The 26,674-nt window shown below is 25.5% G+C and overlaps 2 protein-coding genes across 4 annotated transcripts in view; one reads left to right on the top strand and one right to left on the bottom strand.

Annotated features, from left to right (window-relative positions):
- LOC114125203 (arrestin homolog) overlaps window positions 1-21,501 on the top strand; it is a 104,083-nt gene extending 82,582 nt beyond the window's left edge. For both annotated transcript variants that reach the window (XM_027988749.2, XM_050203436.1), the window contains exons 3-9: window positions 14,479-14,517; window positions 15,488-15,629; window positions 17,159-17,308; window positions 18,380-18,527; window positions 19,456-19,745; window positions 20,499-20,877; window positions 21,170-21,501. In XM_027988749.2, the coding sequence (XP_027844550.1) occupies window positions 14,479-14,517; window positions 15,488-15,629; window positions 17,159-17,308; window positions 18,380-18,527; window positions 19,456-19,745; window positions 20,499-20,877; window positions 21,170-21,276 (1,255 nt within the window). In that variant the 3' untranslated portion in view covers window positions 21,277-21,501. The remainder of the gene's footprint in view (window positions 1-14,478; window positions 14,518-15,487; window positions 15,630-17,158; window positions 17,309-18,379; window positions 18,528-19,455; window positions 19,746-20,498; window positions 20,878-21,169) is intronic.
- LOC114125221 (14 kDa phosphohistidine phosphatase) overlaps window positions 1-26,337 on the bottom strand; it is a 167,695-nt gene extending 141,358 nt beyond the window's left edge. For both annotated transcript variants that reach the window (XM_027988771.2, XM_027988780.2), the window contains exons 1-2: window positions 26,170-26,337; window positions 25,213-25,378 (exon numbers count right to left, since the gene is read on the bottom strand). In XM_027988771.2, the coding sequence (XP_027844572.2) occupies window positions 25,213-25,378; window positions 26,170-26,217 (214 nt within the window). In that variant the 5' untranslated portion in view covers window positions 26,218-26,337. The remainder of the gene's footprint in view (window positions 1-25,212; window positions 25,379-26,169) is intronic.
- Window positions 26,338-26,674: the final 337 nt, after the last annotated feature.

Raw genomic sequence — 26,674 nt, 5'->3', positions numbered from 1 at the left:
CACTACCGTTATGTACGTATTGCAATAATTCTATCGAATAATAAATATTATGAACTATAATTTATGATATAGGCGTATATCGTATTAAATAAAAAATAAAATAATATTTTAAATTAAAATCAAATCTGTGAGAAGAGGAACAAGTATATTATAATCGGTAATCACTATAGGATTTAACTCTTATCGTACACATCATAAACACACGCATACGTATGGTGTAACTGTATAGTTATTATACTTTTTGTATAAATATAAATTACGAATATAATAAACATACAGTTATAATGCTTTAATGATTACAAGTTTCAAGTAACTCATCATATAACTAAAATGTATTGTATCGACATGAAATAATATTATATAATAGGTAATAAAATAACGCTTTTATAAATTATTTAACAAATTCTCCTCTTCCACTTGTGAACTGCGCCATATTTTAAGTACGACGACTTACTACGCTTAATAGCATGGATTCCTCGTATATTGAATGATCTAGTAAAAACATAAATAGCTATTCTCCACTACACTTGCATTAAATGCTAATGTACCTTAATAATAAACTATCAGTTAAATAGTAGTTAAGCGATTTACAAATTAGAGTTTAAACATCGAAATTTCCAATGAAGTACTGTATTTTTGAATACATATATAATAGTCCATATCCGTAAAAACTTCAGTATTTTAAATTTAAATCAGTTAATCGCATACGATCCTGTAAGTTACTATCTCGCACCGCTTAAGATGAAATCACTCGCTAATATTATGCATAGGTACGCAAAATTATACGTCATTGGATACATAGATACACCCCCATATTCGTATAAGCAATTAATACTGTGTGCACCGTAATACACATCGTATTACACGTTTGTCTATAACACATATCTATATACCTGCAGCTATACATATTACGGTGTTATTATTAATATTATTATTATTGTTGCTGTAGTGTAGGTAGAGATTTTGGACGATATTCATTGCGTTTACTCCCCAAAAACAATTACGGTAAAGTTTAATTAATTACATCTTATCGCGCCACTATAATTGTCGAGGGATTGTCTACCCCGCCATTAGAAACCTTACCTACAACGAGTGTCTCAGGTTTTTAAAATTGTGTTATACGTTACATTTAAATTACACATAAGTGTCAATATGTTATAGAATATTCGTGTTTGGAATTAAATATTTTTCACATCATTTTAAGTCATTTTATTTCATATTTAAATATTTCCGATACAAAACATTTTTCTAAAAATTTAATCAAAAATTGAATTACGAACGAGTACTTTATTAGTTATTAACTAAAAACTCAAGTTTAAGTTTAGATTGAAAATACTGAACTAATATTTTATGAAATGCCGCTGTGTCTAAAGTTTAATTATCCTTATAAATAATTAACTTTTCTTTAAAAATTAGATTTTTATATAATACGATTTTCAGTAAAATATATAATTCTGTTTCACGATACCTATGAAGATAAAAATATAAGCCACCTATCAGAAAAATAAAAACTCAAAAAATTATAACAATTAAAATATTTAAAAGAGGTTTTCTAATGACTCTAAGTTATGTAAAAATCTATTTTAAAAACGATAATTCTTTCGGTAAAATTATGTTTTAATTTTAAATAATCACTTTGTATGCATTAATGATACTCGTATTGTGACAAAATATCAGACTTTATATCAAAAATTATTGGGAAGTATTATGTTCATTGTGTATCAAAAGGTTAAATGTAAATATGCTAAATTAAATAGTATACAATTGTAAAATTAATTAAAAAAAAAAAAATAAATTTAATTATTAAATTTAATAATTTTTATCAATTTAATGAATTAACAAAAATTATACTTCAACATAGTTGTACGTAGTTTAGGTTAGGTAATAATGGACGCTCGTCTCCTTAAAAACCCATTCTTCCTAATCATAAACGATGGACTGACTCCCAAGAGGTTTCATAAATACTATAATAAAACATGCTTTTTCTCATTAAAACACGCCAATGACATTGGACTGTCGGAGTATAAAGGTACCTCGCACCAGTACCCGGTGTAACGTTTCGTTTCGTTTGCTAATTAATAGGATGCTATATATTTACATGTGTTATCTCCCGTCTTACAAACATAATACACTTTCGTAACAACTATAGATTTTTTTAAGTAATTTTAAAAACAAACATATTTAAAATATGTAAAAAAAAAAATAACGTTCTTGTATAGTATATCGATGGTTGAAAGGGAAACATCGATCCATAGTATTTATTACTTAAAATATATAATATAATAACAATTATATATAGTTTTTATGAGCTTTATGATTTTTCCATCAACGAGCATCGTTCTTTTCATCACAAACTTCGAAAAAGTAGTTTTATTATATTAAAATATATTATATTGTGTTCTTGCTCTATGTTTGGATGTCAGTAAAAGTAATATAAGCAAGAATTATACGTAAATAACAAAACAAGAATTATAAAAAAAAAAACTGTATTTTATATAAATATCACTGACCTATTGCATAACTGCTATGGTACGAAAAACATTGATTTTTGTTTGAATACTAAAATTATTGATAGTGGATCAATTCGATATTTTAATATTATATTAAAATACGTTTGGTATCTAAAACATATTTCTAGTTTAATCTCCCTCTGATATATCTACAATACGTATTCAGTTTTAAATGGTTTCAATGACTTTTCGCTGACAAATATAAATATTTATATGTATAGTGTATACGTGTATGTATATTTAAACATCGTACTCTAACCACTATACTCGGAACTATAGTATTTCTCGATTGAAAGTCAATTTTTTATTCAGCACTACGTTGAAAGCGACGTTGACGCTTCACACTTTATTTAAAATCAAGAGTTGAGTATAGGAGTATGTATTTGTAATTATTTTAATTAACTGCGAAATGAGTTATTTGTTTTACCGCAACAAAGAAGTATTTGGATACTGGACGATACTCCGTAACAACTAATAACTGACAAGTGCAGTACATTAAAAAGTATGTATAAAAGAATCTAATCGAAGATGAACCGCGGTTACTTTATAATGCAATAATTTACCCATACCGTGATGTGCTTCAATTTGTTTACAAGCGAAGCGTAAATAATAACGGTAGACGTAAATATTATTTTATTTTTTATATAAGAACAATTAAGCGGCACGCGAATATTATACAGTTAATATTTTTTATTTTTTACGGTAGTTCACAGAATACTTAACGCGCCAACTTCATTATAATATTACATTAAAAATGGTATTATGCATTACAGAGGCGTTCTATGCCATTACGGCAATATCAAATTACTAAATATGTATATCGTCTCGTTAAAACGTAATGTTCACAATAAAATATGTATAAAAATGCTAGAAGTATAACTCCTTATTTTTAAACAAAACTAACTTCTTTGTACATTTATTAGACCACAGAAGATACGACATGCTATTAGACAATATGATTATTAAGTACAAGCGTGTTTTAAAGGTTATAGACCTGTGGAATCCTAATCTAACTTACCGAAATTTTAAATTTTTCTAGTCTACCTCAAATAACTCAATTAATATATTTATCAAAAATAACCAGTGTTTTTACAAAAAAAAAAAAAAAACTTTATTGATCAAATTCGAATTTAATCATAACATAAATACTAGTTTAATGCAACTATGAATTACTATACCTACTTAAATATCACAATTTTAATACCTATTTTAATAATAAATTATCAAACCATTTTCAAACGAATAATTTAATCCATCCATTCGTAGCTGCAGTTGTGATAAAGATAAGCTACGTAAAGGGATGTTTGAAAACTACACATGCTACGGGATTTAATTACATTATTAATTAATTAAACTCTGTATTATGAAGACAGTCCTAAGATGCAGATGTAAACTGTACGAAGTGAATAAATAACAAGTATAAACTATGTGGTAATATCGAATCTTTCATTTGATATTACTATTATATGGTTTATAGAACTATATTAATTCAATACTTACACAAAATTCTAATTTGTCAATAAATAAAGAGAGCATTTAGACAGTTTTCGAATCAACGACATAGTCAAATTACAATATCTATCTGTGTGTTAAAAGTCTGGTAAAAGACAAAACCTGGGAGGTCGCTCTGCTGTATAATAGGCGTCAACTACGATTAAAGATATACCTTTAATTGTGGTGTCGACTATACCACGGCATTCAGTATGAGGTTATACAGTAAGTAATGGATGAGTTAAATTTGAATTCAAATTTGTAAAATTAACAAAATTAAAAAAAGATTTTAGCGAAGCTTGAATATAAATTTAATAATACTGTATAATTTAGTAAACATATAAAGTCTGCTGATAAAAAGTATTTTGCTATGGTTTCATTGTTTAAATCTATATATTAATGTCCAGAAATATCAAACTATAAACAACTTATCGCTACGTATTATCTACAACACATAAGAAGACTCAAAAAAAGAGAACTTCAATAAGTATCTCGTTTTTAAGGGGCCCGGTGCCAGATTTTCAAATTTTTCGCAATTCTATAAAATATGAAAATTAAATTTTGTATTTTAGTTACCATCTTAATAATAGTACTTTTCACTAATTACTACCCGATACCTATTTAAGGGGGTTGATAGGGGGTATTATATCGAAAAAAATTACTTCATGGAAATAATTCTCAGGCCTAATAGAAATGTCGAATTTTGGTAATTATATTTTTATTTGAAAGGAGAAGACTTCTTAAAGGCCGCATTGAACTCCAATTTTTGTTTTATTCAAAATAAAAGTAAAATATAATTTAGACAAAATTGCTTAAAATTGTATTATTTTTGAAGACAAATTATAAAGTTCAGATTAAAATACCTATTTAAAAACGAAGATTGACGTGGCCTGTAGAATATTACTATCTATTAGTTTAAAAAAAAAATATGAAATTTGGTTGATTCTACAGAACAGGATCACTATTCCCGCAGAGCGTGTTTTTGTGTATAAAATCGCATAGGCACCGGGCGCCTTAAGAGAAAAATTTCAAGAAAAAAAGTCCCTGTATTTAATGGTTGTAAGTAAAAATAGAAAAGAGATAAAATAAGAATTCTAAAACTTCTAAACAAAGAATTGTATACAAAAAATATATAGAGTAGCTTGTAAAAAAATTTAAGATTTGCTTAGCTAGTCGTGCGTGGAAAGCAGATAAATTTGGTACGTCAAATAGATTGAGAAATACCACGGAAACGTCCAAACCCCAAAGCAAAAATGACTAGAAGTGCTTAAAAATAATCTGAAATATTTAAAACCAAATCGGAACAGAAACTTGGACCTAAATTAAGCGGAAAAAAATATATATACCTACAATATACGTATATAATATAATACAAAAATATAGACATATAATATAACCTCTCTCTATAATATAATAGAAAAATATGTTTTAAAAACAAAGATTAATTAAGACCACATACATTTTTAATCATTCGATAAAAACTTAGAGGTACATAATTTGTAATTTAATATTTACATTGTCAACTATATTTTCATTAATGCTTATGCGATATAAATAATATGTGTTATGTTTTAGTGGTTCGCGAAATTTGTAAATTGTCTATAAACCAACCATATTTACGTGTATTTACCTAGGACTTGAGTAAAACACCATTTGACTGAACACACAAGTAATAATGATAATTAACTGGCGCATCCGATGACGCTCTGCGGCACAATATAAACTATACATAATATAGCATTTCACATTAGCATATCAATTTATTCGCTTAATATGCCCCGATAGTGTGCGTCTCGCGATTACCAATATCTAAACATGTATGTGATAACGATTTTTAATTTAGTTTCGAACGCAGCGAACTTCTCCAAGCACAGAATTATGTTATATCTGGCAATAAAACTACACATTTGGCGACAAAAAAAAATAAAAATAAAAAATTTCCAATTGGAAAATCGTAGCCACTCATACCACCTCACACAGGAGATTCGGTTACACGGAAATTATTATTATATAATACATGCAGGGTACTGTTGATTAGTTTTTTTATTATCATTTGACATTTTAAAAACTCACATAAATGCATTTTAATATTATATAAATACAAGACGACAATAATTTGTAAGCCATACATTCATCTTAATAAATAATATTTTCTAGTATCAACCTAATGCAAACTATTATATAAACCAATGATGACTATTACTAATAAATAATAATTAATAATCCAATTACATACCTTTTTTGATTTGTTGGTAAAGAAAAAAGTTTCAAATTTGTATTTTTATAATTTGATTTCTTATAATTTAAAACACATCACCACATTATAAAAAGTTATATATAAGTATGAAGCAAGTTATAAAATTTTTTTTCACGACTGAAAAGCAATACAGACTTCTATACTAAAGAACTTCTCTACTCTAAAGTCTTATAATAAAGTAGTACATGGTAAAAAACAATGATACCATGACTCTTGGACCAATGTCAAGGAACTTAGAAACAACGTATTATACAAATTAAAATTACAATGAACTTTTGTAAATAATTAAAAACGCAGATGGCTGCACTGCTGATATGTGCGCATGCACTTTATATGTTGAAATCACGAACTGGTTCGTGGTTGAAACCATGGTTTAAATAAGACAACGTTATCAATCAAATTTTTGTGGAAAAGAGAAGTTCAGAAAGTACCATCACCAATATTTTGTGCAGCAGACTTATATGGTATAAAGATAAGGTTTAAGGATCGTTTCCATAAGTCAGTAACTTAAAAATGGTAAACAAGTATAAAATATGCTCACAATTGCCAGACACATTATGTTAAAGTAAAATAAATTTCTAAGTGCTATGAACTAAAGCTATATGAGAAGACGTGTGCACATTGCATATACACATTACAAAGAAACGTCATCATACGATTAATAAAGTTTATTTATATTTTACTGCGGTCATTACTCTTGTAAACATCTAAACAATCCATCACTATATCTTATACGATCTACACACTATACAAGACTTAAATTAATTAGTTTCAATTAAGTTATCTCATCAACAAACAATTAACTTCACAGATTTAAAAATTATTTTTTTTTTATAAAAGCGTCAACAACTTGTATATTTAACAACGGTAAATTTGTTTTTCCAACTAATTTTTTGGAACTTATTGCCAATTTTCTATCAAAGCGAAATAAAACATATTACAACCTTAATCAACTCGATTAGGTATTGTAATTTACAGAATGAAAATAACTTACAACCGGCGACTTTGAACTTTTTAATTTCCTACATAGTCACTTCTCAACACTAGTCGTGCAGCCCTTACACTATGATAGTACCCATACGAAAATGTTATTATATGAGCTGTGTATAATATATCATATATTTGTTTGTAAATGAAAGTCAAATAAACAATATTGTTCATTGTCAAACGATTTCATGCTAGCTACTCGTCGTCAGTTACTTCAGTATACATAAAGGTGTATAGCGAAATATTCAACGAGCAATGCTTGATATTATAATCATAGATATACGAGTACATACCTACTAGTATAATATATCAATTTTGTCGGCATAGAAGATGAAACGTATTCTCTGCAGTCGAGTAATATTATTATGAGGACAACTACATTACTACGCGTAAACGGTCTGAGACGACCCTTTTTTTAACCGAGATAAACAATCTTTTGTTGTGCTCTCTTATGGCACGATGTTCATTTTTCAAAGCAAACGTGTCACTATATTATTATGCCTCGTATAGTACGTATATATATGTATACATATTGCACATATATTATACAGTCCAAACATTGCCTGTGCGTTCATGACATCATTATTGTGACAACGATCTAAAGCGGGCGAGGGAGGGAAATAAAGCAAACGTATAACGTTGTCGATGGTAAGTCTTTTTTATTATTTTATTTCACGGTTAATAAAAGACAAGGAAACGAGTCGAACGTTATCCAAATTCATTGAGTGCGCCGGCATTTTTACCCTTCAAAATTGATTAACTGTTTGTATCCGTCAGTTATCGAATATAAAGTATAGGGTGACACTTTTATCGAAATGTTTGCAGACCGTCGCTATCAATCACCATTTATATAGGATAAGTTCAAACTCTCAGCAGGGACAGTGTTTTATTTTATTTTTACATCATACTGTGTACATTAAGCACAAACAAAGACATAATACGGGTATATAGGTACATACAACCGACAACAGTGAAACCCTTCTATTGCAGCCATCATAGGGGAATTAAAATAGATCCGTTATTGGGATGGGTTATTTTTTCAAGTATGTTTATGCTGGGAAGTTTATAAATTACCGCTATCAAAAGTGTATTTACTATGAAGTGAATTCACTATGAAATAGTCAAAACAGAATCAATTTTAAGCTTTGAACGAGTTAAATTAAAAAATATGAAAAATCTAAGCGTATCCTTTAAATTCGATAAGCACTTAATTTTTCATTAATGTAAGTATATTTACTTATGTTTAACTTTCTGAATGAGAATTTTAAAACACAATAGAAAATTTCTCTCAAAAATGCAACGAAAAATTCATCACGTTTTTTTTTAAGACTCAAAAAATTATACATATTTTAATTATTGCAGACTGATTTCAATTTAAATCAGTTAACTTCAATTCTATAAAAGTTTATAAGATCTCCATTAATTAAATAACTTAACGCAATTATTATAATATTTAAAATCTTTACGTATCAATAATAAGTATAATATAATAGGGTCAACTTAAAAATTGCCGATCGGAAAGTCAAAAACATTTGCACAAAAAATGAACAATTAGCATTTTAGCATTTATACTTTATAACAAAAATATATTACGAAATAACATTGTATCACAACTGAACAGTCACAAATAGTGTATTCATAATTTGCAGGTTGTCAAATTCTAGTGGTTTAAAATTAAATAAACATGAAAATTTTAAGAAATTTTAAGAATTTAAGAAAAAAAAGTAATTGATTATATTTTAATTATATTAAACTCATATAATAAGTATATGTGATTCCAAATAATCATAAATGCCAAAATAATTGAATTTGGTTTTAATACAATACATAAAACCGTCGAAGTAATTCCATTAAAACGAAAATTTATGTAACTGGGTAAAATACACTTTTGATTTAGCTTCATATGAAAAATTCTACGTACGCTTTGAGAATGATCTGATGCAAACCATTGTTTATCACACAAAATGCATAAATAGTAAAACGAATGTCCACAATAAACTATTGTTCGGTTAGAGAAAATATCTAAATGGATTTTGCAATCGGTATATCACGATTTTTTATTTCTATTGCTATATAGGTTTGATTATATATTTTACTATATATCCCACACATATCAACAACGTATCCTCAATCTTTATAGGCAATACTCAAAATTATTTACACGAGTTCATCGTTACATAATTGTGTATACCTAATTCAAAAACAAATAAAAAAAACAGAATAACTTTAATTAAATTATAACTATTTTATTATGATTTTTTTTTTATATATATACATACAACTATTATTATTATAAACTTAATACTTAAGTTTTTAAATTAAAAATAAACCCTATATTAAAACTAAATTTAAACTTTTTAAGTATTATTTGTTTGAAATAGTGTTTACATTATATAACAATATACCTTTTTAATCTCTTTATTTTGTTAAATATTATTATTTTGATTGCTTATTGAATTTACGTTTATAATAGTTATAAAAAAATTATGATTAAAAAAAATATTATGTTCTTATTCTTGTCAAACTATTTAAAAGAGTGTAGTTAATAACCCTTAGAAATAAATAATGTTTATTTTTATGTCATACATTTTAAATTCACTACTATTTATTTTATTTTTTTAACATTAATTTCAAATGAATGTTTTAAATTTCAATACAAACCGGCGAGTTTAATAAAAAAAATCCCCTGGAATATATTTAGCAGAAAATTAATTTCAGGATAACTTTAGAGAATTAAATTAATACTCCCACAAATAATTTGCAAGCACATACAATATGTATTTTCAATACCCACATATTATACCTACTCAATAGAGCCTATACTATAATGCCTTGTGAATTAATGCGGACTTGTGTGAAAACATGCTTCAGCTTATTTCACAAATAATGGAATTGAATAGAGTACACTGTACAGTGTACTTTATACACGTTAATTTACACTACCATTGATAATACACTAGTAATAATAATAATAATAATCTGGTATTATTTAAATTATAAATTCACTTACCTACTAAAAATTTAAAATTACTCATTATACTTTTTCTGTTGTTGCATGAAAATCGAAAATTAAAAGTTATCTTAATTTATTTCATAAATATATAAAATACATAATAAAATAATGTATCCAAACATATTCAACGCTTCATGAAATAAACATTTCAAAATAAAATGGTATTAATAATAATTCCAATGCTTCAAGAAAATATAACGTAATCGATTTTCCGATTCAATTTCAAGTTAATCCAGTTTATAAAATAAATAAAAATGATAGATAATATACAGACGTGTCTACAAAATTGTATGCTACGCAGAGAACTATTACAAAGAATCTAATATTCTATACCTAACCCTACATATAGCTTAGAAAACCCTAGTACTCGTAAATTTCATAAATTAAAAACTAAATTTTCACATAATAACCGTATACGTGATACACCCAACCTAACCCAATTTATTTTTTTAATAATAATAAACCATTGATTAGTTTAAAAAAAATATCACAACGTACAACCATTATAAGTAGGTACCTAATAATAACACATAATATTTAAATTGTAAGTCTTATGCTCTATTTATTTGTGGAAAGATAAATAGTGATTACATGGAATCAAGGGAAGTTAATTTATACTATTATAATATTTAGGTACCTATATTTTAGTCCTACAATAATGGTCCTTACAAATCAAATAAAAATATTATGGTTCAATGATGAATTATTTACGTGAGTAGAACTGATATTATCGCATGAATGAAAACATAAATACACGAAGATTCGTATAAAAATAATAATACCTAACATAAATAATGGTTGTCGTATTGTACACGCCTACTATCAAAGATACACTCACAAGTCTGTATTATTATTTTTGTTTTGAAAAATGTTGTGAGTCGGTGTTGGTCAAACAACAAATGTCCGTCTTTAGGCATGGCGTTGACGAGTTTATCATTAGAGAAAAGCCGCAGAGGGATGAAATACTATTATATTTTTGAGAATAAATGCCCTAAAAGTATTAACAAAACAAGCGTGTGTCTAAACGTTGCGTGCTGTATATCCGTATAATATTTAATATTTTCTTGTGTTTGGAACAATTAAATTGCAATCATTATTGTTGTCTTCAAAAATCAAATTAGTCAAAAATTAGTAAGTATTTTGAAAGAAAGAACACAAAACCGCTGATACCGTAATAAACTTATTAGGTACCTACTATAATGTAGAATTTTATGAATACAATATAATATAAAGTTTTAACTGATATTTTGATAGAACAATAAATAAAAATTCATTCATTTATTTAGATTTTAAATAAATGAGCATATAGAATTAATGTTTTCGAATTATTAGTGTGAGAGAAAAATGGTAGTTGATATACCACTAAACACTATGCAATTGTGATGATTTTTATGTAATTAGTGTTTAAAGGAATTTCGAGTTTATATTTCTGTTTCAAAGTATTGTCAATTATCTAATAATAGTTAATAATAATATGATGTCTAAAACAGATGAAAGTACATTGCACAACACTGAATAAAATTGGCCCCAATAAGCAAATTATGCGTTTTAAGCTAAACTTATAAAACTTAAAATGATATCTTCGATAATAGGTATAAAAAAATTAATACATAATGTTTTATTTTATACAATTATGTATTTATATTTTATACCATATGTAGCCTGTATTCCGAATTTGTATTATAGAGCCAACTAAAAGCAAACTGAAATAATATGCATCATAACTCATAAGAAGGTTCAGAGGAGTTGTCCGAAAAAATAATTCATTTTCTAAGATAAGCTTAGTATAAATTTCGTCTTATCTCAACATCCATTATTATATCACAAACCATTATATATACATCGATCTCTGTATACAAATGGCGGAAGATACATCTATTTGTCAATATCGTCACTACCAATCATCACTATCCTAAATCATCAAAATCCATTAATGAGTAGATACTATAAAAGTTAGAGCTTTGCCTGAATGCTGAGAATCCTCCCAAATTTCTTAAAAAAAAATTATGCCACGACTTATTGCAGTAAAATTTTACAAATATAAGTGTCGCTCATAACTAACCCCTGTCTCAAAAATAAACATAGAAAAAAAATCAAACACTATGCTTAATATACAACAAAAATATGAATAATATGAAAAATATGTACATCATACGTCAATCATACCTAATGACTCGTTACAACTAAAAATAATACCTTATATCTAATATAATATACATTTCTAAACGAGAAATCTTACTTACCTATTGTATAATTGTTTGATTTGTACCATAGCAAATTAAGTATATTCTTAAAATTAATTTTGAGTTTTAATAAACATTAAAACTAAATAAAACACAATTACATAAACGATATTATAGATAATTATGCGATACGGCTTTCGTACGCATGAGCATAAAATGCACGTGCCCGTGGCTTTAGTCGACCTGAACTATAAACTGTTAAAACTTTCAAATAAATTAAGTTAGCGATAGTATTAAACTGCAGACGCTGAAAGTAAAAACATCATAATTTTTTAAATAAACAAAAACTTGCTTAGATAATACTATTTTGTTGCTAAATTGTTATACCACCTACCTATATCACGGTTAAAACCATATTCTATTTTATTCCTTTTTTTGTAAAAATATTATGTCACTATTGTAAGTATAAACTATATACTATACAGTTTACATCATTGTCAGAAATTCTGGCATAATAAATAACATCTAAAAACACCAATAATTGTAACTTGTGTCTTTTGAATATAATCAGTGTATTTATTCCAGAAATTGACAATAAGTTTATTCAATGTCATTTATCAGTATATTTTCTAAGTCGAATATAAATTTATCACTCATGAAACAATCATAACTTTTTTGGAATGTTGGGGACCGATTAAAAAAATTATGTGAATGAGATAATAACTTGCAAATTTCAAAAATCTCATACAAATACACATACTAAATATTTCTGTAGGAAAAAATTTCCGTCCTATTCGTGTATATTGATGAAAGAATCAGTGGCGTAGCCACCAGTAGTCCCTACTGAGAGGGCTGTAGTACCCCTTACCGAAATTTTAAGAAAATTTAAAAATTATTTTAATGGCCAATGAAAGTAGCTACAAAATCCTTAAATTTTATTTTACTTATTTTAAATTGTCATAGCTTTTTTTATTTGTTCGTGGACAAAAACGTTCTAGTACTTTACAACTATCTATACTCTATAGCCTATCTAACCTAGGTAAACCACAGCTGTTAAAAAATTGATAGCCTCCCTCCCCCCGAAAAAGAATCCTGTCTACACCACGTATCTACAGCTCCCTTCAATTAATTTTTGAGATTTTAGATAGACCTAACCAGAAAATGCTAGGTAATTATAAAAGTTATCATGCAAACAGACACTAAATATTTATTATTTTCCAAAACAAAATTTTGAAAATTTCAATGTAGATTCGAGGATAATATGTGATATATATTCAATGTATTTTAATAGCTTGCTTCGTGAAAATAAATATAAAATAATATATTTTACCTATAATATTAGTAATTATGTATTACAATACCAAATATAATAACATAATGAATGATTTTATTGATTTAAGTAACGTACTAATAAATTAATTAATACTGCCCACTATAGCAATCAATTTTAGTCATTTTATGCTATGTCTACCCAATTTTGCCACCTAACCAAATTATATATTGTTAATAATGACAAGTCATTACTTAAATAATTGATTGCAAACATTGGCAGTAACATAATATAAACTATAAATAAAGAACATATATTATCTGGACTAATACCCAATAATTATAACATAGGTACTTACAAATAAATAATTTAAATAAACATAATGGAAGTAAGTAAAATTTATTTATTTTTTATTTTTTTACTATTTAAAAAATAGATAGTGTTTGAGCATAGGCTCTTTAAAAAAATTCTCTATGGAAAATTATAACGGGCTGATTTTATTCTACTTATATTAGTATACATATATACTTGACTTCATTATATTTTATATAATTAAATTACAAAGTTTTATCATTAAATATAGAGATAATATATAATCATACTGTATATGGTAGAAATACTTATAGTTATTTTATACAAATATTTATAAATTATAAATTAATTAAACTATTAATATAATTAGTATTGACTCTAATGTAATTATACTTTAGCAATCTAACTATTACTTATTAAATTTTCATTGATTATAATAATTTATAATTTTTCAGATCATGTATTCAAGATTCATTACCAGGAATAGCACACAGGTAACTTTCTATTTATATAAGTTACATTTTTTAGGATTTTAATTATAAAGGTAAATCATTACATCTAATTCGTTAACAAAACACACATTTCTATACTAATTAGCCATTACGTTCAATTATTACCTACATATAAAAATAACATAGATAGTATGAATAGTATGGGATTTGTATTACATGCAATTATTACACACTCGTGTGTACAATATTTCAATTAAAAGTTAATATATAAAATATTGTCAGATAAGGTTCAATATTTCATTATTCTGGATGTTTTAGAAAGTGATAACCATTAATCAATGCTATTCGCCTTTCGACAACGTATAGACATTTCAGATAACTGCTCACGACATTCTAAAGTATAATTTATTATGGAAAAATCTACAGTTACTGATTTAAAATTTTTTATATTCAAATAAAGTATAGGAAAACATTGTTTTTAATAGAATTATACATACTGCAGTGTATACATTGAATTCAACTTTACTCTCCAATGTATGGTGTAGGAGCGTTCAATATTTTTTCCCTTTTAATTAAAAGTAATGAACCCATCAAGAACTCATATGCCAATTAACTACAACACCTATTAAATAATAACGTGAACAAAGAAAAAAAAATGAAATCCATTATATGAATAATTCAATATTGCAATATTCCTTTTTGGTATTTTTTTTTTTTTTTTATGCTTTTTTTGTATTTACCCAAACTGAAATGTTGAAAAATAAAACAAATAAAACCTATAAACATTAAATTAATAATAATTTATCGCACAATAACGGATGCACGATGACACGTAAATCAATAGATAATATTTGCATGCTATAGAATAAAAAAAAATTTTAATACTCGATATTATGCAGGTATAAATGTTGAGTGTATAAAAATATAACTTCACAATAGTGAATACCTTTGACTAACTGTTTTTAAAGCTATAAAAATTCAACAAAATACATAAATTTTTTTCATTTTACAGAGTATTTAGAAAAACTGCCCAAAACAACAAGCTGTGTTTATATTTGGGTAACAGAGATGTCGTAGTGTCCAACAATTCATCCACAAAAATACACGGAATCGTATTAGTGGAACCAGATTTATTAAGGGATACAAAAAAAAAGGTAAACGTATAAAAGTATTCATACATTTATATATAAATATATATATATATATATTAATTACAAAAAGTAACTAAATATTTTTTATGAAATCATTAAAGTAAACAGTATCATATTTCAGCGTAATAATAATAAATTTTATTTATCATTAATTAATTTATTACACTTAGATAATGTATTTGATTACATACTTTGAACATATATAGAAGTTATAATGTCTGTAACAAATAATTAAAAAGTGTAATCAAAATCACAGTTATTATAAATCTCCATAAAATATATTATCTACGTTGGAAATATAATTTTATTTATATTATTATTTTATTATGGTTGACATTCAAAGTAGTTCTGCTAAAACATTTACTCATTTAAAGTTTTAACATATAAAATTACATATAGACTACTTTACAAACTTTATACTTCATGATTCTTAATATTATCAAACATGTATTTTTACATAAACAACGCAATTTTTTATCTAAAAATGAATCAAGAACATTTTTCACATCAATAACATAATATTATACGTTAGTTAAGTAGGTAAGTAAATAAATATCAGGATAGTATAATTTAAAACAAGAATAAATCTTTATTTCACTGGAAATAAAACATAATATTATAATATAAATGTTTTTGAATAAATGTTAAAATATACATAAAGGTTTAGGTATTTTGTATTATAAATATGGTGTAGGTATACTGAGTGATGAACGGGAAATGTACGCTTGGTTGGGTTACTATACACACGGTTGCAATGATCGATCGTAGTATAATTAACAAGTATTACTACAGGTACCTACCATCATTTAATTAAGCATTTTTAACAATTACTACACAAGTATTGTCTAAAATAATTTAGTTGGTAGGTACGTATACGTATGTAAAGGATGTGTTAAGTGCACACTGGAGTTCATATAATATACCATTGAAAAACACTCCTTTACGACTTCACATACACAGTATAATACTGTAAAACGCATAGGATGAATTATTTTTGAGACCAATGAGACCCTACACTGGCGTTAAAAGCATTTCAACGCGGTCATGCTGAGTTTTACAGTATTATTATTGCTCTTATTACATCCCGGTTCTTTTGCGTCTTTAATGGATTTTAAATGGGCACCCTTGAAAAAAAACGTAACAGAACGATGGTGTTTAACAGGAGAATTTTAATACAAAGATATTTGTACATGGATGACATGTAACACGTGTTAAATGTTAATCTTTAACTAGATCTACTCATAACACGTTTTATGCAGATCTATAAATAAATTACCCTGTAAAAAATTGTCCAACGAACTTTGAAGAATTCACAACAAAACGGTTTTAAGCGATTAAAAGAACACGATCTACCCAACTTTATTTTCAAGAGTAATATTACATAGTATACATGATACTATTAATTTTCATTACTAAAAACTGTAGTCTCAAATAACATTAATACATTTTATCGTAATTAAAATTTAAAACGTCCTAAAAACATAATTAAATGAAGTCAATTTTTAATAATTTACGCATTTCAATTCATAAAGGTATTTGGGCAAATAACACTAACTTTCCGATATGGAAGAGAAGACGAGGAAGTAATGGGATTGAAATTCTGTAACGAAGCCATCATGTGTTTAGCACAAATTTATCCACCTCACGAAAATGCACAACGTGAACAAAATACACCATTACAGGTAAAAGTATTGATTATTTTATGTATGTCTATCTAAAAAATAAAGTATAATAATTACTTTTAACAATAGACTATTAATACTTCAAAAATCAATTTAAATATTATACTTCATATATGCTTCAATTATAACTTTCTGAAGTTTATTAATATTCTAGAAAAATAAAAATAATTTATTATATAGGTAAGATTAATAATAGTGATTTATTTTATAATTAAAACATAATAAATCAAACACAATTTAAATCATATTCAGATTTAATTAATTGTGGTTAAACAAATAATTGCTTATTAATTTTTTTTAACAATAATTATAAAAGTTTAATAAAAAAAAAATAAACGAATATTAAATTAATTTTTAAATTTAACCATAATAAAAAGTAAACAAAAGTAAAATTTCTTTTCAAAATTAGTTTGTGTGCTAAATTATTTTTAAAATTTTCGAAAATCATTAAACTTCTCTGAATAGCATATACATTATTTATGATAGAATATTTTAATTATATAATGTACATAAACTGTATCTTTTATTCGATAAATCCTCATCTGAAAAAAAACAAATAGCTAAATATGTTAAAATATTTTGAAACTCTTTTGTACACCAACATAACTTACTTATGATATTACTAATATAAATTGTTCGTTTTTTATATACCTATACAGTCTATAAATACGAGTATATCGATAATCGATATGCAATACGTACTTAAATGAAAACACGACATATTATTTAAAATATATATGTTTTATAGTAATAATACAACTAAAGAATTCAACAATAAGTGAAAAGTGTATCATAAAAAAATTGATTTAACATTATTTAATATGTTAATGTTTTAATATATAAAAATTATACCTAGTAGTTAATATATATCAACTAATTATGCGTAAAAAAATAATAAATATGATACATAAAAAAAAGTCCCATTTCATTAATGAAAATAATAAACATAGTATATATTATAAACCGTTATCATTTATCGGACTCTTAATTAATCAAATTAAAATATCTAACAAATAATGTTTATACAAAAAAACTCTATTAAAATATAACATTTTGTTTTCATTTTCTAAGGAAATGCTAATACAAAGACTGGGAAGCAATGCTCATGCGTTTTCAATGGAAATAACTCATTTAGCTCCACCTAGCGTCCAATTAGTTCCTGCCAAAGAATACAACGGCGCTCCAATAGGAACTAGTTACGACATACGAGTATACATAGGTATGGACAAAAAACTAAATAATATTATTAATTAATAATTAGTATTATTTTATAAACATTGAGTTGTACCTATATGCAGTTTACTGACTACACAGATCATTGATAATGTGTATTATATAAACGATTGTATATGTTTAATTTGGGTCAAGATATATTTTAACGACGTAATAGTCATCAAACAAATTATGTCATACATTTACCGATGCGTAAAAGATCTTATCATCACATAAACTAAATTTATTTCCTTTGACAAAATAATATAAATTAATTGTATAAAAGTTTATAATGAATTTTAAGTTTCTTAAATGTTTATGTTTCCTCGCATATAAATAAAGTGATATACATGTTTACTAAATGCTATCATTATAAATTATAATATATGATCGTTACAAAAACGCTTATTTTAATACATAAATAGTAGGTAAAATGTACATTACAGTACCTACATGCATAATATTATCGCATATGCAATGGCACATCATTCATTATAATTCCGAATCTCAAAGGAGGTTTAAGCAATTATATTCAAATTAGATCAAGCGCTACATGTGTTATACCACAATCGATTTCTAATTCAATTAATTATAAGTTTAACAAATGTCGAGGGAAATGACATAATTTTACGGACAAAATATGAATATTTTCAAAATGAAAAATGTTAGTTCTGTGAAAACACGAAGCACCCACTATCCAACTGAAGTATTTTTTGTATCCCTTAATACGTGAACAAATTAATTAAATCAATGTAATATTAATCAAACATAAAATACATATTATATAATATCTAATGATATACATATAAGTTGCTTAATTCAATATTATGTTTTTGCATATATATAAAGTTCTTGTACGTCAAAACATTTTTAATATTTACTTATAAATGTACTACATAAAAATTAACAAGGTTATTTTACGTATAAAAATGTAGCCGAAAGGGCAGACGAGAAGCTACAGCGCAAAAATATCGTAAAAATGGGTATCAAAGTAGTTCAAATGGCTTCAGCGCCACCTCCGCCCACACCTACGCCCAGATCAGAACAGCCAAAAGGTTGGCGTCAAAGAGGACCGCAAGCTACTTCAGAGAAACCGTTTTTACTTAGCGACGGTAAAGTTACCTTAGAAGCGAACCTAGACAAAGCTATTTATACACACGGTGATCCAATTCACGTAAATATCAGCGTGAAAAACACAAGTAAAAAAGCTGTCAGAAGAATAAAGGTAAAAGCTTTAAGTTAAACAAGTAAAATATTCCTCTATAGTTTCAGCAAAATATTTAGGTAATGCCCAGTATTATAGTGGCGTAGTATCAACCAAATGCATTTTATTTTCTTATAACCGATTACGAATTCAACTCATATAGGTACTTCTGAAATTTAAACAATAAATAACTATGATTTTATCCACTATGAAAATCTCCAATTCCCACTAATAAAATTTAATTCAGTGTCAATATTATCTTTCAAATTTATACCAAAGAATAAATATCCACTAGAGAGTAAAAATATCAAAAAAATAAAAATCCTAATTTCAATACTAAAAAAATACTTAGGTATTATAATAACTATATGATTCAAATAGGTAGTTAAAACAATTTAAACTTTCAAATTCGTTGGATATCTATAAAGTATAAAGCAAAACAAATTCAATAAAATTCTTAAAAACAATTTTTAAATAATATCGGAAACTATAACGTTAAATAAAGTATAAGCAAAAACACACTTCTTTATCTCTTTTAGTCGGAAATTCAAATATTAATAAATATTAATATTGGTATTATGATGTAATAAGGGTAATGTACCGATTGTACAACTATCACACTGAATCACAATATTTTTAAAAACAAAATAAATATTTTATATCTTATACTGAAAAAATACAAGTTTACTAATAAAAATTAATACAATCACATTTTATGATATCAACTAGTTAACACTGAAATGGTCGGACTAACGATGTTCTGAACATTTATAGGTGTTCATCGTACAGCATGTCGACGTGTGCATGTTCAGCAATGGTAAATTCAAGAACACAGTGGCATCGGATGAATGTACAGATGTACCAATACCTGGCAATGGTGGTTCACTCGAAAAAGAATATCTGTTGCATCCTATCAAAGCGAGAACTAAAAATTGGATAGCATTAGAAGATTCGCTGGGGTCTACTGTAAATAAGTCGGAAGGCACGTTGTCCAGTACGGTGGTATGTGTATCACCTGAGGATAGAAACGTGTTCGCCATTTACGTCACGTATTACGTAAAAGTTAAGCTTTTAATAGGCGCCATGGGTGGTCAGATGTCACTCAAATTACCGTTTACGTTGATGCACACTCCGTCAAACACTTACCCGGCAGGTAAACTATTTTTAGACAAGTAGGTAACCTCCTTATCATAATCGATAATGTCCAAAAATTAAATATTTATAATTTACCATACCCATTCATATATAATGGCTCTATTGTATCTAGAATTATACTTCTAAAGGAAGATCCAAAAACAGTTATAATTTAACCTATAGTCATTACACATCAATGGCGCAACCAAGAGGGAGGGGAAAGCCCTCAGGATACGGCCATGACTTTATCGATTTAGTATGTCTCCATATAAATTATTAATATACCTACTATTTTTATGTATGTGACATAGAATGCAAGGATGCTTCATGTGCTTCATTGGGACCCTGTCTAATGGTGGACAGTAAAGAAGCAGCCATTACATCGGAAGAACACTGCACCAATAACTTAGCGCTCTGAGGATTAATCCAATCGGCCGATAATCGAGAAATTCGTTCGACACCTACAACAGCCACGGCCGATCAAAATGCCGAAGATCATCACGAAGACAACCGATTTAAATTTAAAAGGATACTATGTTGTTTTAATAACAACAGATAGTGTTAGGGGGACCAACTAAAAAAAAATCGTATTGTTATTTTTGTCAAACATTTTTATATTAAATAAAATAGATTGTACAATGTATATAGTAGATACCTCTATTCGATTACATTTAAAAAAACTATGTTTATATTATAGTTAAAAATTTAATCAGCAAAAATTAAAAACAATAAAATTCAATAGCCGAAAAATAATTGACAGTTTTTAGGATATGTCTTCTTTATTATAACGACTAAGATTGTCAATTTAAATAATACAATCTTTTAAAACTAAAGAACATGTTACCTATAACCAGGCTGATTTCTTGCAGGGTAGAGTATTTTTACGATTTAAGAACTGTACAGTATTATTCTAGACAAGCCATATTCTAAATTCCAATGGAGCTCAATAATCTATTTAATGCTTCTATTAAAATGATTTTTCAATAGTTGTACTTAAGCAAATAAAAATAAGCACACCATCAATAACCAATTTAAAATGGAAAACACTAAATACACTCTTAAACTTAGGTATAATAACTTTAGTTTTATTGCATACATTAGTTGAATTTCACACGTACATTCATGTTGTACTTACAAATAAATAAAATACTTTATTTGTGTTCATAAAAACAGTTCAATACATAAAAAGTTATGCATTGACGATTAATGATTTATTGATTAGGTACCTAATATTATAATATATATAACAGGATAATTTTCATAAATTAGATATAATCTTTTTAAAGATATAAGATATTAACACAACAATTATCAGGACTTTATATCATTAAGAATTTAAAAAACTTAAATTTAGAAAATTATTTAGATAAACCAATATTTATCAGTAGTGCCTTCAATACTAAAAAAATGGTATAAAATACATTCAATATAATATATAAAAAAATATTAACGATGAAAGTATCGTTGCAAATACTGTATATTTCAGTATTAGGTATCCATGTGTATTATGAACTTCAGATAGTAAAAGCAATAGAATTTATTTGAATGAAAATTATGTATGTTTCATTTAGTTGTTTAATATCTTGAACCATTTTTTTTTTTACCACAAAACTAATTTTATAAAAACTTATTAATAATTAACTTAAAGTAATTTAAATTTGTTAAAGCCAAGTTTGCAATTAAAAGATTAAAAATTCCATTTTTATCAGTCAAGAGTCAATTTATTTAAGTATTTTTAAACAACATCATATTAATATAATTTTAATCTAACTATAAATATACCAAATACATTACAATATATAAAAATAATTAATCAAAACAAGATAATATACTTTAAAATATTTATGTTAAAAAATAAGTGAAAAACATTTAAATTTTACCTTTTAATTTATTTTAAACAAAAAAATGTTCAAGGACTTTTCAAAAGAACTTTCAAGCCCTATTTTCGAATGCATATTCTACTTATTCTACTAGGTTTATGTCAAGTTTATGTTAATATTACGTTAAGAAACTCATACAATCAAATAAAGCATTGTGACATTTTATAAAGTTTAATACACACTTAAGAATTTATTTAGTTAGAATATGTATAGTGACATTTTGGGGAAAATTAATTTATAATTTTATAATATACATGATGTAAATGTGATCATGAAATTAGAGGGACTACAATCTCATATATCTGGAAATGAATATTTAACATTTCAACGAATACATTAATTATGTATTTTTCTCTTTAAATAATTTATAATATAATGTAACTAATAATAAAATAATTGTTATTTTTCAAATAATTTAGTGATTCTTATTATAGCCGTAAGTTTTCAATAAAAATGAATTATAGTTTCAACAGTAAAATCATGGACATCTAAAGAAAATACTCATGTAAGATTGGTAAAATGATTTAAATAACTTTAACGTTATTAATTAAAATTTAGATTTATAACCTTAAAATAATTTCAACATTAATAATTTGGTATATTGTTACAAAACTGTAAATAAATAGAATTGTTGATGCTTAATCATTATTATAATTAGATATATTGTACTTATAATTATTGTAAAGCATAAGATTCTCAGGTTTAAAAGTTAATAAATGTTATGTTAAAGTAACTAAACAACAATTTTGTCACAATGAAAGTGTCTTAGATTAACTCATATATAACTACATAAATTTACAAATACCTAAATACATTTTGCAATAGTTTTATATAATCAACAAGTTTTGTAAAATGTATCAATTTAACTTTTTAAGCCAATGTACATATCAGATTTTATAAATGCTATGTAAGTACTAAGTGTATATTTTTAATAATATAATAAAAGGTCAAGTCTCACATATAGCGATTAAATATTTCAAAAAAATGTCATTAGTGGGTACAAACTATTAAAATGAAAAACTAAAGTTTTTAAAACAAATATTACTGACAAAAAAAAATAATTTTTCAATATTATTTGCAACATTTAATTAATTAATAACAACAAAACTAATAAATCTATTGACTTTGGAATTATTTAATATTGTTTAAACGGTATGTGTATTAAAGAGACTAAACCTTTTAAAATGTATACATTAAATTTGTTTATAAATATAATATGATTGTGTTTAAATATAAAAGATTTTTACACGCACTTATAAATTAATATTCTGTACTTTCTTTTCCAATGTTTTAAATATTATTATATTATTAAGTTCTCAATCATTAGATTTAGTTACCTAAAAAATTATTAAAAATTGTTTAGGTTTTATTCAAGATCCTGAATTGATTGATATAAATACTACATCTATAAAAAAAAATGGATGTGTGAAGTATAAATTTTGTCCTAATCTTTGGATACAACATATTCAAACCTCACTTGACATATAACATATGACATAAGAAATCAAACTTAAGAAAAATTCTAAATTGAAACAATGATCATTATACTGAGATTTATTTTTGTTTACAGGCTTGATACTTAATAATAAATAAGTTTAAAAAAACTTTGTTGATAAAAAGTGTAATAACTATAAGAAAAACTAAAAGCCAGTTAAGTCACTAACATAAAATTAAAAAATGACTACCTACTTTCTGATATTGTAGCAAATTGTTCATAAGTAACTTTATATGTAGTTTATAATAACAATAAAATCTCAACTATAAAAGTTAAAAAATAATGTCTTAACTGTTTTAAATCAAATATACAATTAATTTTAATAAATACAACTAAAAAATATAGTAAATTTTTCTATTATATCAAAATAATTAGGCACAAACTTTACGTTTGTTTTTACCGAGGTTATTAGGTACTTATTACTATTTTACAATTAATATTCTAATAGTTAAATTTTCATCTTTGACAAAATTTAATATCTTAATAAGAAATAATAATGAAATATTATATCATATATATTAAAACCTAGAACTTAAAAAAACAGTGTTTGATAAAATTATCTATTTTATTATACTAATATACATATTTTTGTAGTTTGTACTAAATTGTTAAAATATATTGAATTTCATTGTCTACTTAAATGTTTAAATTTAATAAACAAGTATTTTGTTACATTAAAATATTTATACAATAACTGAAAATTGATATAGAATCAAATTGTTTTTAACTCAATATAATTTTTAAAAATGAATATGGTGATATTCAATGATGTCTAAAACATAACTAACAAAGACAACTTTTAAGTTAAAATTAAAAAAAAAAAAAAATGTGAACAATTTAATGTAAAATTCTGAGGTTTTGTTAGTAAACGGCTCTCATCCCAAGTTATTTAAGTATATTCATGTGCTATCAAATTTGCTTATTGTTTTAATTAACAGATAGTAAATAACATTAAATAAATTAAATAAAAAATACTAACCATGAAAGTCAAATCTTTGACCGCCGCGTACAACATATTTTGATTGGTTAGAAGAATCATTTTGATCTGTAACCTTAATCAAAATGTATTTATAACGGCCTTTGTCATCAATACCTACGTCTGGAATTTTCTCTAATGCTGAAGATGACATTGTATGTAATAATAACTGAAAAATATTCAATTAGATAAATTAAACATTTTTATTAAATAAGAATAAAATGATAAATGTTCACAACACATTCAAATAAATAATATAATTCATTTTACTTACTATAAAATATATATAATATATTCAAATTATATAAATCATAAATCAGAATTATTACTATTACCTAAGTTATTTATTTATCTTTATAGATCTATTTTTTTCTTCTCATTTTTATATGCATACATTTAAAAAAATGTATACCTATATGGCTATATTATAAAAAGTAAATTATTATGGAAACATGTTATTATTCCCTGTATTAGGTCATTTTGGTTACCAATGTCATTTAAATAAAAAATTTTATTTTAACTAAACATTCTTGCTTGACATTTTTTAAATTATTATTTATATTACTTACTACTAAGTATAGTGTAAGGCATAAATTATAATATTTGTTTTCTTTCTTAGTGTTTTAATAAGTTAGTGGTCTTGTTAAAATTTTTATGAATAATGACTTAATACAGGACCAGCTCAAGTGTTTAAACACACCTAGGCAAACTTGAGTTTTGCCACCCCTTACATACTACTACATCAAACATTTTTTTTTATCTATAATACAAAAATATTAAATGCCGCCCTAGGCGTGGGCCTATGTCGCCTGCCCCTTGAGCCGGCCTGAGTTAATAGCTAATAGGTATAATTAATACTTTTAGCAAACAAATAATGAAATAATAAAAATTTCGCGTCATCCTAAGAATAACTTAAATGAAAATCGTGGGAGTCAAGAGTAATTATAAATAAGCATTTACCTTAACAGATCGTACTTTAGTAAATCTTGTAAATCTTTTAACAATCATCAACTTTTGAACTTTGACAACAACGGTTACACGAAGAACTAACTAATGATACAAAATTAGTGGCTACTACAATACAATATCACAACTATCATAACATACACATATTAACATACGATTTTATCAAGACGTAACCGGCAACCGGCAATATTTACTAACCTGTAACAGAGAAAATGAAAATCTGATAAAAGTTATCAATATTGATAATATCATCCTCACAAACCATGATTTTATAAATAGTAAACACAGAACAATAATAATATAGTAAAGTGGGATTTATTAAGCCATATAAATATTAAATACCCTGTACCTACTATAATTAAATGTATCTTTCAATTCAACAGTATTTACGGCACAAAACTAAGTCCTAAGCACGGATTAATATTTATATTTATATTAATCCTTGGTCCTAAGTCATAAATAATAACGCGTAAATAAAAATCATAAATTGATTTTGTAT

This window comes from Aphis gossypii, chromosome 3, assembly GCF_020184175.1.
Source record: "Aphis gossypii isolate Hap1 chromosome 3, ASM2018417v2, whole genome shotgun sequence".
Lineage (NCBI taxonomy): Eukaryota > Metazoa > Arthropoda > Insecta > Hemiptera > Aphididae > Aphis > Aphis gossypii.
Note: the sequence above shows the minus strand (reverse complement) of the source record. Positions and strands in the feature narration are given on the sequence as shown.